The sequence below is a fragment of the Podarcis bocagei genome (genome assembly GCF_964188305.1).
Source record: "Podarcis bocagei genome assembly, contig: HAP1_SCAFFOLD_44, whole genome shotgun sequence".
Taxonomy (NCBI): domain Eukaryota; kingdom Metazoa; phylum Chordata; class Lepidosauria; order Squamata; family Lacertidae; genus Podarcis; species Podarcis bocagei.
In genome coordinates, this window is record NW_027670336.1 from 789,963 (window position 1) to 805,446 (window position 15,484).

The window sequence follows — 15,484 nt, forward strand, 5'->3', positions numbered from 1 at the left end:
CCAAGAGCCTGGTGAGTTCACCTTTGGTATGGTTCTCCTTATTGGAGGTGGTGTAGTGTTCTCTTCAGCGTGCTGGGCTTCCTTAATTGGGGGTAGGCTGATCTCAGCCATCGTCTGAAGGTAGCATGGCCGACACGCCGCTGGGTTTTGTTCTTGTGTAAAGTTCAAATTATAGGAAGTCTGGTCCTTTTTGTGGGCGTCCACATTGATTTCCTTATTTATATCTCTCCCAGCCAGCTTAGCTCTCAGCGCATCCAATCTTTCTAATATTTCAGTTTGTATTGGAGATGGAAAATGGCAAAATTTCCTAATTAGGGTATTTTCTTCCACGGAGAAAAGATCCTCATCTTCATTCTCTTGGAGTTGCAGGTCTTGCAGGTGGACATCTTTCCTTTTTAGTTTTTGAAGCTCTCGATTCTGGAGACCAGGCCGGGTTTTGGGAGGTTGTTTCTCCTTACTAGGGTTTGCGTGCTTGGCTTCCAGGAGGGGATTCAGTGGTGCCTTGTTTTCAAAAAAATCTGAGAATTTTTATCTGGGCCTTTAAGAATATATATCTTGATCTGTAGATAAACGTGGCCAGGTTCTGGTCTCTGAATGTGATCATTGCTCTCATTGAACAACCATCATGATGCAAGTAATCTACAGAAATAATGTCATATGATCGGACGGCCATCTGCCATGGATGCTTTAGCTGAGATTCCTGCATTGCTGGGGGTTGGACTAGATGACCCTGGGATCCCCTCCTATCTCTCCACTCCTGAATTCTAGGAGGAGCTTCCTTGCCTCCTGCAAAGCCCTTTTCCCTGCAAGCTCTTCCTCTGGCTTCCGCCCAAGGGAGGGAGATGCTCAGAGTCCAGCCAAGAGCCTCACCCCCAAAAGGATATCTGGGCATGGGCGTAGCCAAGGGGGCAGCTGCCCCCCTTAATCCATAAAAAATAATAAGAATCTGAGGTTCTGCCAAGCGAGAGAGGGCTGAGCTGGAGGGACTCGGCTTGGCAAGGGTTAAAGGGAAGTGAGCTGCCTTCCTAGAGAGGAAAAGAAGCAAGAGGGGGCCAGGTCCTCCAGAGCCAAGGCCCCTCCCTCCCCAGTCCTTTCCTTGCTTTGGGGTCTCTCCTGCAAGGGCTGCCTCGCTGTCCCCTCCTGGGATCTGGTGAGTCCCCTCTCTCTCCCCCTAGAGGGTGCAGTGGGGAGACGGGGGGGGGGGTCCCAGGGCTGCAGCAGGGGAGGGTGCCTGGGGGGCCTGATCCGGGAGGGGCCAGGTCTGCCACGCTCTCCTTCCTGGAGATCAGAGGATCCCAAACTCACTTGGCCCTCCGCCCCCCCCCTTCAGAAAAAATCTGCCCCAAGAGCAACGGAGAGGAAGGAAGGAAGGAAAGGTGGGAGAGAAAGGCCAGGAACAAAGAGAGGGATCCCAGCCCCTAGTCTGGCTGCTGCATTGCAGACCAGTTTCCCAGTCGTCTCCCAGGGCAGCTCCCCACGGAGGCCACTGCAGCAATCCCCTCGCACCCAGAGCATGGCATCCCAGGACCACATCCTCTCTGTCCCAAAGGGATTGTTGCTGGCAAAGCAGCCGGAAATGGGCGCTGCTACTCACTGAGCCTCCAAGGGCCTTGGCATCAATCGCTGTGTGTGTGTTAAGCTATCTAACAGAATAATAATAGGAATAGGAATAATAATATTAAAATAAAAAATTACCCACCTAAATTTCAAAGGAGATGTCTTTGGCCTGCTCACTTGGCCCTCAGGGTGTTGATCAGATACATACCTGGCCCTCAGAGCAAAGAAAAAGGGACCCCACCCCAGGAGTCTGTCTGGAGAGCGGCAGAGAGGAAGACAGTACAAGAAAAGGAGACAGAAGCAGGAGAGTGGGGGGGGGGGGAGCAACTCCTGAGGACCCCCACTAGAGCCAAGCATCCATTTTTCACAAGATACAAATGATTCTCTTGTCAGTTGGTTCTGACTTCATTTATTGACAGGAAGGCTGCAGAAACCAGGTTGATTAATCTCCCAGAAATCCCTTCAGTTGCCTCCACATTTTGCGTGGCTAGAAGGCTAGAGACGTATTTCTCCTCCTCTTCCTCCTCTTTCTTTTCAAAAAGATACCTCATGGTCTGGGTTGCGGTGCAATCCTGCCCTGATTCCCAGCAAGACTCATCCATGCTTGCTCAGGGAACCATTTCCCCTCCTGTCCTACAAATTCTGTAACAGAACAATGTATTTGCTTTGTAGGATTTGCTAGAGCTTCTCATTAAGACGGGCAGAACTTGTCAGAAGACCAAAGGGTTCCTTCCGATCTCTCAGAGGCTTCCTGAGAGCACACATGGAGGAGCAAGATTCAGCCGGCTCTGAAGCAGGAAGACGCCATGCCAGCCAAACTGGGAGCAGTGGGGGATTCTGGAAAAACCCAGTGCAGAAGATCCTGGGTGAGGAGGACACCCTCCGCTCAGAGGTGCAGAGCCAGCAGTTGAGGCAGTTCTGCTGCCAGGAGGCCAAAGGACTCCGAAAGGTTTGCAGTCGATTCTGCCACCTTGACCATCAGTGGCTGAAGCCGGAAAGGCACACGAAAGCTGAGATGCTGGACCTGGTGATCTTGGAGCAGTTCCTGGCTGTCCTTCCCCCGGAGATGGAGAGCTGGGTGAGGGAATGCGGAGCGGAGACCAGTTCCCAGGCGGTGGCCCTGGCCGAAGGTTTCCTCCTGAGTCAGGCAGAGGAGAGAAAGCAGGTGAGAGAGACTTTCGTCTGGATACTCCCAAGGGGCTCCAAACAGGACAGAGAACATCCCATAATGGTCTGCTGATGTCCGATTTGTTTTCTTGGAAAGCATCTATGGAATGATGCTTCAAGTCTTTGCCATTCTCTGTCTAATATTTCTCACCATTCTCTGTCTAATATTTCTCACCATTCTCTGTTTTGAATCCTTGTTTCTTTTTCAGGGAAAGGATCTCTTTGCAGAAATGGACCTGGATTCCTGTGAGGCAGAGAGGCCTCCGTTGGACACCAGAGAGAGGCCACTGGGTAAGGAGGAAGGTGGTTTTCCCCCATTTGGTCTCATTCTGTTGGTTTTCCAACTCATCTGGGGGTTCTTTTCATCTTGTTTTGCGGGGAGACAGATGGGAAGAAGGTTCCAGAGGAGGGGAGATGCATTTCTGCTCAACTAACATATGAAATGGGCACAAACGTCCAAATGCTCTCAGTAGGTAAGGCTTTCTCAAAGGCCCATCTGTAGTAAGAGATGCCCTGTTTCACCTGTGAGAGAAGCAGGCACTCCAGGCGTCCTGATCACCGTTTTTCTCTTGCAGGTGGCAGAAGGACGCCGGCAAGACTTCCTGATCCGTCTTTTCATGGGGGCAGAAGGGAAGCAGCGGCTGTGGAACCAGATCAGGTCAGGGGAAGCTGCCTTGTGGGGACAGAGGCCGAGGGATGGAGCAATATCATGCACTGGTTGGGGACAGAGGAATGGTGGGAGGAGGCAGCCGGGGAACCAGGAAGGGAAGACGGCTCAGAGCCGAAGGAGTGGAGGTAGAAGAAGGATGAGCGGTCAGAGGGGGAAGAGGGAGAATACTGAGAAGAGGAGGTGTCAGAAGCTGAAGGGTTTACAGGACTTAGTGAGCTGGGAGACTCTGTGGCAGAATGCAGTGCAGAATCAGAGGCAGAAGAGGAAGGAGGCGAGTGGGAGAGGAAGGTCGGGAGGCAGAGGTGAGTCAGGATAAGGAAGAGCCACCGGTGGCTCCCTCTCCTTTTGCCAGAAGCCCCCCTCCCTGCTTGTCTCTCAGAGCCAGGAGACCCTGTTCATTGCAGGAATCTCTGCTAGATCATGCTAGAGACAGATGGCCATTCAAAATAGGAATGGAATTGGCGTTGCTCTGATGAGAAGGGAGGCATCGCGCTGCCCGAGCCTTGCCGCTGCTCTTTGCCCTCCTTCTTCGCCTTCCATGCCTGACCCACCGCGCAGCGCTTCCCCATCACCACCACCGAAGAACCAACAACTCAGGGGCTACCCAGGATCATGGAGAGAGGAGATAGAAGCCTTGGAGGAAGGGGAAACGTGGCGGTTGAGGTCAAGGTGTTGGCCGCCCCTCTGCCACCTCCATCGCTGCATCATCAACGCCCCACACATGTAGTAATATTTATTTATTTATTTATTTATACTTAGTGTCCCCGGATTCATTGAAAAAAATGTGAACAAATAGTGGCCTGGATTCACCTAACCAGCCCCATCCACTACAAAATGGGGCCTGCCCCCCATTGCTCCCCCCTCCATGCCCCCATGAACCCCTTGAATTTGGCTGTAGGGCATTGGGAGGGAACTCCCGAGAACAGCTCAGGAGGAGAGGAGAAAGTGGACCTTTCCATCTTATGACTTGGAAAACACAATGTGGAGAACCACGTATTTGCACAAAGACGAATACCCAGAATTAAAATGCAGAATAAAGTAAGCATCCATATTTAAAATGTGCAGCAAAGCAACCCTATTGAAACAACACTGCAATTAACAGGAATGAAACAACAGAGCATTGTGTAGCAGATCAAATTTCTGCTGTCTCAGAGGAGGACATTTCCCTTTTTCTTTTAGGGTCTAGTGTGCTTTGAAGATGTCGCTGTTCGTTTCACGGACGAGGAGTGGGCGTTGCTGGATCCTGAGCAGAGAGCTCTGCATAAGGATGTCATGGAGGAGAATCGTGGAATCGTGGCCTCTCTTGGTAAGGCTCCCTGTGGGATCGTCATATCAGCCTGGAACTTCAAAAAATACCTCTCTGGGACCAACGTCATCTATTTTCACAGAGCTCAACAGCGCCCCCTATAACACCTGGGAACCTAACACCCCCACAATAAACAGTAAATTACAGTTTTTCCTTTGAACAATCTTTCACAAATTATTTCTTTTTCTACCAGGATTGGGCTGGTCTGAACTCCCCAGGCCATATTAAATGTCAGTTTCAGAATTGTTAGGAAAGATAAGTAGCTTCAGGTTTTCTGGTTTTGTTTTTGCTCCTGTCAGTCTTGGGTTGACCAAAGAGATGACTGACATTGGAGATGGAGGGGATGCCATGACTGGGCCAAACAAAATTCATCCCAGAGAAGAACTGGGCTTATGGAATCTCAGGTAGTAGTAGCAGTGATGAGGATGATGATGATGATAGTAATAGTAATACAGTGGTACCTCGGTTTACAAACTTAATCTTTTCCGGAACAGGACTGTTCTTATATCGAGGTACCACTGTGGTAATAATAGTATTTCCCCCCCCCCCTATCCTGCCCATCTAGCTGGGTTGCCCCAGCCACTCTGAGCGGCTTCCAACACATATAAAATCATGAAACATAAATAATAACAATCTGATCCCATATAAAAAGAACATTAACTTTAAAATTAACAACTTATACTAGTGGCCAAAATTGTGGAAATCGTTTGTGAAAAGTGTATTTCTGAGCTTTGATGTCTCATAACACCACTTTTGTGTGGAGTAATACCATAAAATTAAAGAGCTATGGAAATATAATTTAATGAAAAATGTAATGCAATGACTTTTATGAAGGAGTATTTATTAGAACAGCATTCATAAAGAAAATACGTGAAACCTTTGGTAACCATTGGTAACCTTTAGCGGCCTTACAACGCCTTAGCATTAAGTTTTTAGCTCTGCAGCTGTAAGAATGTGAAACCAAGACTGAATTATTGCCTCTGTTAATTTGGCTTTATTGCTGGGTTGCCTTTGATTAACAAGTTTCTTTCGTCAGCTCCATAGATTTCCAATTGGGTTAATGTTTGAGCTATTCCCAGGCCATTCCGGCAGTGAAATGGGATTACAGTGGTGCCTCGCAAGACGAAATTAATTCGTTCTGCAAGTTTTTTCTTCTTGCGAGTTTTTCGCCTTGCGAAGCACGGTTTCCCATAGGAATGCATTGAAAATCAATCAATGTGTTCCTATGGAGACCGTCCGGGGACAGAGGGGAAGCACCGCGCGCCTTCCCCTCTGTCCCCGGACCTGTTTAAAGCAAGGGGCGGCGGAGAGAAGATTGCTTCTCCCCGTTGCCTGCCCCGCAATCTCTGTCCCCTGACCTGTTTTAAAGCAAGGGAAGGGGCAGCAGGGAGAATTGCTTCTCCCCGTTGCCGCCCCTTGGTTCAAAAGGGGTCCGGGGAGAGAGGGGAAGGTGCGCGCGCCTTCCCCTCTGTCCCCGGAGATTGTGGGGCTGGCAACGGTGAGAAGCGATCTTCTCCCCGTCGCCCCTTGCTTCAAAAGAGGTCCGGGGACAGCGGGGAATACGCGCTGCGCTTCCCCGCTATCCCCGGAGCTTGCGGGGCAAGCTTCGTTTTGCAAAGCAAGCCCATAGGGAAATGCGTCTTGCGAAACGGCTAAGAAAACGAAAAACTCCTTCGTCTAGCGAGTTTTTCGTCTTCCGAGGCGTTCATCCTGCGGGGTACCACTGTATCTTGAAAGCACCTTTTGCACAAAGTAGCAAAATGACATGGAACTCAATCCTGTTGAAATAGAAAACAAACAAACAAACAAACAAACAAACAAACAAACAAATATAAATGCTTCAGTATCTGGGTAAGGATCACCCGCGGAATGCTTCAGTTTGGGCTAAAGTATTTCATTTATGTATTTTGGGGCATTTATATTCCCCAAATGATGCAAATTCTGCCCACACCTTTTGCTGCCATCCAACCCCAGATCATCACACCTATCTGGGTGTTTTACGGTCGGTGTAATGCAAGTAGGATGTAAATCTTCTCTGATTTTTCTCCTTGCGTATTTCATGCCGTCACTACCAAGCAAGGAGATTTGGGTCTCAATGCTCCAAATAACACTGTCCCATTGTTCCGCTGTCCAGTTAACAAGGGTTTAACATTTTCAATCTTTGTTTGAGAGATAACAATGGCTTTTTCCTTAGACCAGTCCTTGCACTCAACTTCACACTACATTGCGCCATGTCATCTAGTATACAGCCAGATGATATTCTTCTGTCATGTAGGGACAGTCTCTCCATTCTTCGATCGTTATTTGCCTTTGTGCACCTTTTCCTGCCTTTACCAGTCTGATTTTGTAGTGATTGAGTTTCCTTATACCTCTTCCAAATTATAGAAAGGCCATCTTTGGTTGTTTTCCCCAATCTTTCATCTAATTTCTTCATAACTCACTTAATAGTACAATTTTACATCTCTTTCTGGGTGACCAATCAGCGTTTTGTGCCATTTCTATAATTTTATTATGTTTTACAAATTAAGCAAATTGTGCTTCCTTTTTCTGGTTATTTGGCTATAACATTTGATAGAATACAGATAATTAAATGAACGTTGTTGATTTGCGTTCTTGATTAAATTATCTTCCCATTGATATATAATTTTATGATATTACTCCCAAAGAAGTAGTCTTTGAGCCATCAAACTTCTGAAATACCCCTTTTCCCATAATTCTTCCATAATTTTGACCACTACTGTATATCAAACAAACCAACATTCAACAACACATCAGAATCTCATAATTAATATGTTGGTTAATGACAAACAACACAGGTAATGAACACCCCCCCAACTCCCTTCAGTTCTTCTCCATTTGTTCCTGAGGCTCTAATCCCTTTTGTTTCCATTGCAGATTGTGATGAATTGGAAATTGAGAACAAAGGTGACCACGACAAAATCCCCAGAGAGGAGAAGCCACGTAAAAATTTGGAGTGTGGAGAAAGCTGTTGTCAGAACTCCTGTTCCACTCCCCATCAACAAAATCTCATGGGAAAGAAACTATATCAGTGCATAGAATGTGGAAAAAGCTTCAATCAGAGCTCCTCTCTCACTTCCCATCAAAGAACTCATACAAGGGAGAAACCCTATCAGTGCGTAGTATGCGGAAAGAGCTTCAATAATAAATCCAATCTCTCTTCCCATCAGAGAATTCATACAGGAGAGAAACCATATAAGTGTGTGGAATGTGGAAAGAGCTTCAATCGGATCTCCTCTCTCACTTCCCATCAAAGAATTCATACAGGGGAGAAACCCTATCAGTGTGTGGAATGTGGAAAGAGCTTCACTCATAGCTCCTCTCTCACTTCCCATCAAAGAATTCATAAAGGGGAAAAACCCTACCAGTGTGTGGAATGTGGAAAGAGCTTCACTGACAGCTCCTCTCTGACTTCCCATGAAAGAATTCATACAGGGGAGAAACGCTATCAGTGTGTGGAATGTGGAAAGAGCTTCACTCATAGCTCCTGTCTCGCTTCCCATCAAAGAGTTCATACAGGGGAGAAACCCTATCAGTGTGTGGAATGTGGAAAGAGCTTCAGTCGGAGCTCCTCTCTCACTTCCCATCAAAGAATTCATACAGGGGAGAAACCCTATCAGTGCATGGAATGTGGAAAGAGCTTCAGTCAGAGCTCCTCTCTCAGTTTCCATCAAAGAAATCACACAAGGGAGAAACCATATCAGTGTGTGGAATGTGGAAAGAGCTTCAGTCAGAGGGCCAATCTCAATTCCCATCAAAGAATTCATACAGGGGAGAAACCCTATCAATGCTTTGAATGTGGAAAGAGCTTCAGTCAGAGCTTCTCTCTCACTTCCCATCAAAGAATCCATACAGGAGAGAAACCGTATCAGTGTGCGGAATGTGGAAAGAGCTTCCGTCGGAGCTCCTCTCTCACTCCCCATCAAAGAATTCATACAGGAGAGAAACCATATCAGTGCTTTGAATGTGGAAAGAGCTTCAGTCAGTGTTCCTCTCTCACTTTCCATCAAAGAATTCATACAGGGGAGAAACCCTATCAGTGTGTGGAATGTGGAAAGAGCTTCAGTCAGAGCTCCCATTTCACTTCACATCAAAGAATTCATACAAAGGTTTGAAAAACCATTATACAGATTTAGGAGCCAGGCAAATCCACACTTTTTAAACCAGGCCTTTGGCTGATTGACGATGCCCTTTTAAAATGTGGTGTTTTGTGTTTTTATTTTGTTTTTTAAATGTTGTAACCATCCTGAGACCTGTGGGTGTAGGGAATAGCTGCCAACTCTTAAAGGCCTGGGGCTCTTGCCCCCCCCAATAAAATATTTGAGGAGGCCACCCCCAGGTTTTAGTTTTGTTTTCCCCCAAACGTACCCTTTTATTCTTCCGCTACTTGCCATACAATTTCTCTTTCAATTTGCCCTCTTAAAAAATAAAAAATGCAGAAAGGTCACGAGGAAAACAAAATATAAGCAAATACAAACTTGGACAGGTCCCATCTTTGTGGGCAAGACAGAAAAGACTTTTGAATCGGCAAACAAATGTGGGAAACTGCTAGCTTGGCAGATGAAGAAAAGACGAAAACTTAATACCATTACCAATTTGGAAGTGGAGGGAAAAAATATCCAGAATCCAGCGGAAATTAGAAAATGCTTCCAGAGGTACTTTAAACAATTATATACACAAGGGCCACAGAAAGAGTTTGATATAGACCAGTTCTTGAGAACAAATGGACTTCAAAAAATCTCACAAGAAAACAAGACAATGTTGAACTACAAAGTCACGGAACAGGAGGTAGAAGACGCCATTCAGAATATGCAGTTGGGGAAATCTCCAGGGCCGGACGGTTTCACCTCAAAATACTATAGAACTTTGAAGGATTGGTTAATTCAACCACTAAAGGAGGTTTGTAATGAAATTTTGGAGGGGAAAAAAGTGCCAGAGTTGTGGAAAGAAGCATTCATTACACTTATACTGAAAATTGAGTCTGAAAAGACACAACTTAAGAACAACCAACCCATATCTCTCTTATATGTGGATTACAAATTTTTTGCTGACATTTTGGCCAAGAGGTTAAAAAAAGTCTTAAAGGAAGTGATACACAAGGATCAAGCTGGCTTTCTCCCAGGCAGACATTTGTCTGACAACATGAGGAATATAATTAACATATTGGAGAAGTTGCAAGAGGAAATCAATACAAAAGCAGTTTTAATTTTTGTGGATGCTGAGAAAGCCTTTGATAATATTTCTTGGAGTTTTATGAAGAAAAACCTTCAGGGGGTTGGTCATGTAGATGTTTTGATTAGTCCTTGACGTGCTAATTGATTTATACTCCAATTAGCTCTTTACAGCGGTCCGGCACGCTTCCCTCTCAGCGGTGCAATCTGCTTCTTCTCCGTCACTCCCAGCAGAGTAAAACACAGCAGCAAACTGTCACTTGCTTACGACAAACACACAGAGCACAGTAATGTCCATTTACAGCTCTTTATTTCATCATTTTCTCCGGAAAATTCCAGGACTCCTCGCAGCCATTACGAACTGCGTCTCTCTCTCTCAACGACCGGAGAGGAACAGACAGACTCCTCCCAAATCTCCTCCCAGCTTCCAAAGCTGACGTCAGAATGCTGAGGCATCATGGGAACAACTTAACCTCTTAAGTTCCGACTCCCATACCCCCTCTGCCACACATTCTGACAATACCTGTGGAACATCCACGTACCTCTCAGACTCACACTGTGCGAAACTTATCCACGCACCTGTGGCCTGATATCTTTCAGGTGGAATACCCTTCGTTGTGCGACTGGATCGCCTGGGCACAAACTCAGATGCTTCCCCTGGCTCACCATCACCAGCAGGTGTGTCCTCAGCATCTCTGGATTCCCCCTCTGACTTAAAGCGTCTTTGAATTCTCTCTATCACACTCACTGGAGAACTAGGCTCACTCTTGGCCTCTCTTTTTACAACCTGTGGAGATGCCCCACCCTGCTCCAGACCTTGGTCAGTGACCTGATCGTCATCAGCAGACTCAGCCTCTCCTTCCTCCCCCTCAGAATCTTCCTGTTCTGAGTCAGAAAGACATTCTGAAAGAACATCACGCTTGACAGGAGTCTTTGACCTTTCACCCTGTTCGTAGAACTCAGCGTGTTTGCTGATCAGCAGTTTACTCTGATCACCTGATGGGAACGCAAACCTCCATGCACGCGCTGCTGGCTCATACCCACAGAAGATCATTTTCCGGAACTTGGATCCATCTGGCCCCTGCAAAACTTCAGGCACCGGCACAGATGCATGCGAACCAAACCTGCGCAAAAAATGAATCTGCGGTTTCCTGCCATGCAACAAACCAAATGGTGTGTCACCTACCACTGAATTGTAGGTACGATTCCAGGTGAAGCTCACATACCTGATTGCCTCCAGCCAAAACCTTGGAGGTACCCCAGAATCTTTCAGCAACACCTTTGCAGTCTGGACCAGAGCCTCACATCGGAGCTCTGCCTGCCCCCTCTGATTGGGTGAAGTCACTGTGTGACGTATCCCTTTCTTGCGAAAGAACTTCCGCGAGGCAGAACCTGTAAACTCAGCACCTCTGTCACTTTTGACTGCTTGCACTCTGGTGGAGAACCTTGGTTCCACCTCCTCAATCCACCTTTTGATCAGCTGAGCTGCATCTTCCTTGGATTTGAGCCCAAGAGTCCAGGTATTCTGCGTAAAGTTATCTTGCATCGTCAGCAGAAACCTTGACCCTCCCAGACTTGGTTCCTTTACGGGACCCAACAGATCTATGTGAACCAGTTCAAAAGGTCTTGTGGCTACCCTATCCACCTTTGGGTAACTGCACCCTTTTACCTTTGCATGTCTGCATGCTTCACAATCTATCGCACATCCACATTCTACAATGTGACAGCCTTTGGCGACCTCAGGTAGCGTCTGTAGTTCTTCTAAAGAACCATGAGCTGTCCTTGCATGCCAGATATGTGCACAGGACACATGTGCGGGAATTTTAGCACACAGGGCTTGTGCTTTCTCATCCTTCCCCTCACCCTCCAGAGACGTTTTAAGAATGAAGAGATCATTCTGCCCCTTTTTAACCTTGGCAAGTATCCTCCCTCCTTTGGAGATTGTGCAGACATCATTTTTGAAACAAACCTTGAACCCCTTTTTTAACAAATAAGGTACAGACAAAAGACAGTGGTGTATCCCTGGAACAATACAGCACTCCAACTCCTCCTGTAAAAGAGACATAAACAGATTTGCAACGTTAGTTACATTTCTTTTCTGTCCATTTGCAAAAAGCACAGTCTTTCCGGCCGGAACTGCTCTGCAATTCCACATCTCGACAGCAGGGGTCTCTGGAATCAAGTTGCGATTAGCTGCAGAGTCAATAACAAAACAAAACTCTGAGCCTTTTTCACAGCTGTTTTCAAACAGCGCCATACTGGCTGTTATTTGGTAAATCTCCTCCTGGTGTTTGTCACGTACACCTGCCTCTGTCCCACGCCTGGCTGCTCTCCCAGGCTGGTTGCCATGGAAACCCGACTGGCTCCCATGGGAACTGACCTTGACAACATCCTGCCTTGCCTCTCTGCTCCGGTGGGGGCAATTTCGCCGCAGATGTTCAGTAGAATTACAAACGTGGCAACGACGAACAGTGGAAAAATACTGCCCGGGGCTCCTCCCAGCTGGCCTGGCCCTCCTTCTTCCGGAAAAGCACTCCTTGCCAGATCTGCCCCCTCTGAACTCCACTCCAGCACGCACAGTGGAAAACTTTTCAAACTTGCCTTTGGAATCCTTCGCCCCCCGACTTGCTCACTAGCACTCCTTGAGGCTAAATCATCGGGAACAGGGGCTCCAGCCATCTCTAGGCTTTCAGCTTTCATCTGCTCTTGGCCTCCTGCTGAGTCTTCACACAGACGTTTCAGCACTCGCCAGGCCTCACACGCAGATTCAACGCTTTCCAGGTGATGCCGCAACTTTGCATGCACACCTGCTATCAACATGCAGATCTCAGCTCTCTCAGCTTTCCCTCTCTGCAATTTCTCCTCCAGAGAAGCAGACTTCAGCTTTCCTGCATCTCTGTCCACCAGTTGCACTGGTTCTCTCTGGGAAACGTCCCAAACTTCCGTGGCTAAAAACCACGCTCTCACCCTTCTTGCCCAGGTATTCCACGCTTGGGCGGTGAGTTCTTCAAGCTGTTCAAACGGAGCTTGAAACACCTCCTGGCCATCTGCCATGTTCTCCCCCAGGTGCCCCAAGCTGTACTCACTAAACACCAGCTCCTCTGGCTCCTGCTCCTTGGAGAAACGATTTCCTGCTGCTCTCAGCACTGCAGCATTCAGCACAGCGTCTTTCAGCTTGCTGCTTGCCTCAGATACAGGCCTTCGCTTTGGTCAGCTTCACAAACTCAGAACGCAAACTTCAAACATTCCGGCAGCCTCCAGTGTGACAGTTTTACAAGCGGTAATTTAGGGGGTCCATAACCTGTAGATGTTTTGATTAGTCCTTGACGTGCTAATTGATTTATACTCCAATTAGCTCTTTACAGCGGTCCGGCACGCTTCCCTCTCAGCGGTGCAATCTGCTTCTTCTCCGTCACTCCCAGCAGAGTAAAACACAGCAGCAAACTGTCACTTGCTTACGACAAACACACAGAGCACAGTAATGTCCATTTACAGCTCTTTATTTCATCATTTTCTCCGGAAAATTCCAGGACTCCTCGCAGCCATTACGAACTGCGTCTCTCTCTCTCTCAAGACCCGAGAGGAACAGTGAGGAAAACTCCTCCCAGCTTCCAAAACTGATGTCAGAATGCTGAGGCATCATGGGAACAACTTAACCTCTTAAGTTCCGACTCCCATAGGTCAAGGGTTCGAAAATGGTATAAGTGCAATTTATTCAGAGCAAAAGGCTAAATTAATAGTTAACAATGTGGCAACAGAGGAATTTAAGATAGAGAAAGGGACACGACAAGGCTGCCCAATTTCCCCTTTACTTTTTATCTCCGTCCTGGAGGTTCTGTTAAACATGATTAGGAGGGACCATCTGATTAAAGGTATAATGGTCGGAGCTAAACAATACAAACTCAAAGCTTTTGCAGATGATTTAGTTTTGACATTACAGGAGCCAGAATCTAGTACCAAAAGAGTATTAGAATTGATCCAAGAGTTTGGTCAGGTGGCAGGATTTAAGTTGAATAAGCTAAAAACCAAAGTGCTTGAGAGAAACTTAACAATGAACGAAAGAGAGAGGTTTCAGAATGAGACAGGTTTAACAGTGGTCAAGAAGGTGAAATACCTGGGGATCAATATGACAGCTAAAAATGGGAACTTATTTAAGGACAATTATGAAAAGTGTTGGTCAGACGTTAAAAGGGATCTAGAAATATGGTCAAATTTGAAGCTTTCCTTGTTGGGTCGAATTGCAGTTATTAAGATGAATGTATTGCCAAGAATGTTATTTCTGTTTCAATCACAGATAGGTAGCCGTGTTGGTCTGCCATAGGCAAAATAAAAAAATTCCTGGAAGGATTTTTTTTAATTCTGTTTTAATCGTTACAGATAATAGACAAGATGGACTGTTTCAAGAAATGGCAGAGTGGCATTTCTAAATTTGTCTGGCAGGGCAGGAAACCCAGAATAAAGTTTAAAATATTAACTGATGCCAAAGAAAGAGGGGGATTTGCCCTGCCAGACCTTAAACTCTATTATGAATCAGCAGCTTTCTGCTGGTTGAAAGACTGGCTGCTTCTTGAGAACACAGACATTTTGGACCTAGAAGGTTTTAATAATGTTTTTGGATGGCATGCATACTTATGGTACGACAAGGTTAAAGCACATAAGGCATTTAAAAATCATATTGTCAGGAAAGCACTGTTTAATGTCTGGACACGATATAAAGACTTACTTGAAAATAAAACCCTGAGGTGGTCGTCACCGATGGAGGCAAAAGCTCAAAAAAAACTCAATATAGAGGCCAGGTGGCCAAAATATTGGGAGATTTTGGAGCAAGAAGGAGACAAGTTGAAATTTCAGAGTTTTGAGAAATTAAAAGACAGAGTGCGAGATTGGCTTCATTATTATCAAATAAGAGAGGTTTACAATTTGGATTAAAAAATTGGCTTCCAGGTGGAAAAATCAAAGTTGGAAACAGAACTGTTAGATCCCAAAACTAAGATACTTTGAAGAATGTATAACTTGCTGTTAAAATGGAATACTCAAGACGAGACGGTTAAATCTGCTATGATTAAATGGGCACAGGACATTGGACATAATATTATGTTTGCTGACTGGGAACAGTTATGGACCACAGGTATTAAATTTACGGCATGTAATGCCTTAAGAGAGAATATTATGAAAATGGTATACAGGTGGTACATTACACCAGTCAAGCTTGCAAAAATCTACCATTTGCCCGATAATAAATGCTGGAAATGTAAAGAAACTGAAGGTACATTCTTTCACCTTTGGTGGATGTGCCCAAAGATTAAAGCCTTCTGGGAAATGATATATAACGAATTGAAAAAGGTATTTAAATATACCTTCCTGAAGAAACCAGAGGCCTTTCTCCTGGGCATTGTCGGCCAGTTGGTGTTAAAGAAGGACAGAACTTTTTTTATGTATGCAACAACAGCAGCAAGAATACTCATCGCAAAATATTGGAAGACACAAGATCTACCCACTCTGGAAGAATGGCAAATGAAGGTGATGGACTATATGGAACTGGCAGAAATGACTGGCAGAATCCGTGACCAGGGAGAAGAGTCGGTGAAAGAAGAT

General features: G+C 46.0%; 1 protein-coding gene across 3 annotated transcripts in view; it reads left to right on the top strand.

Annotated features, from left to right (window-relative positions):
- The first annotated feature begins 675 nt into the window (after window positions 1–675).
- The window catches only part of LOC308579481 (uncharacterized protein), a 36,530-nt gene continuing 21,721 nt past the window's right edge, over window positions 676–15,484 (top strand). Inside the window, exons 1-6 of one of the 3 annotated variants that reach the window (XM_081214037.1) lie at window positions 676–1,150; window positions 2,230–2,737; window positions 2,934–3,015; window positions 3,300–3,382; window positions 4,574–4,700; window positions 7,596–9,027. In XM_081214037.1, coding sequence (XP_081070163.1) covers window positions 2,321–2,737; window positions 2,934–3,015; window positions 3,300–3,382; window positions 4,574–4,700; window positions 7,596–8,833 — 1,947 coding nt within the window. In that variant the 5' untranslated portion in view covers window positions 676–1,150; window positions 2,230–2,320 and the 3' untranslated portion in view covers window positions 8,834–9,027. Of the gene's footprint in view, window positions 1,151–2,229; window positions 2,738–2,933; window positions 3,016–3,299; window positions 3,383–4,573; window positions 4,701–7,595; window positions 9,028–15,484 lie in introns of those variants that run through there. The other 2 variants (XM_081214034.1, XM_081214036.1) reach the window with 2 other exon arrangements.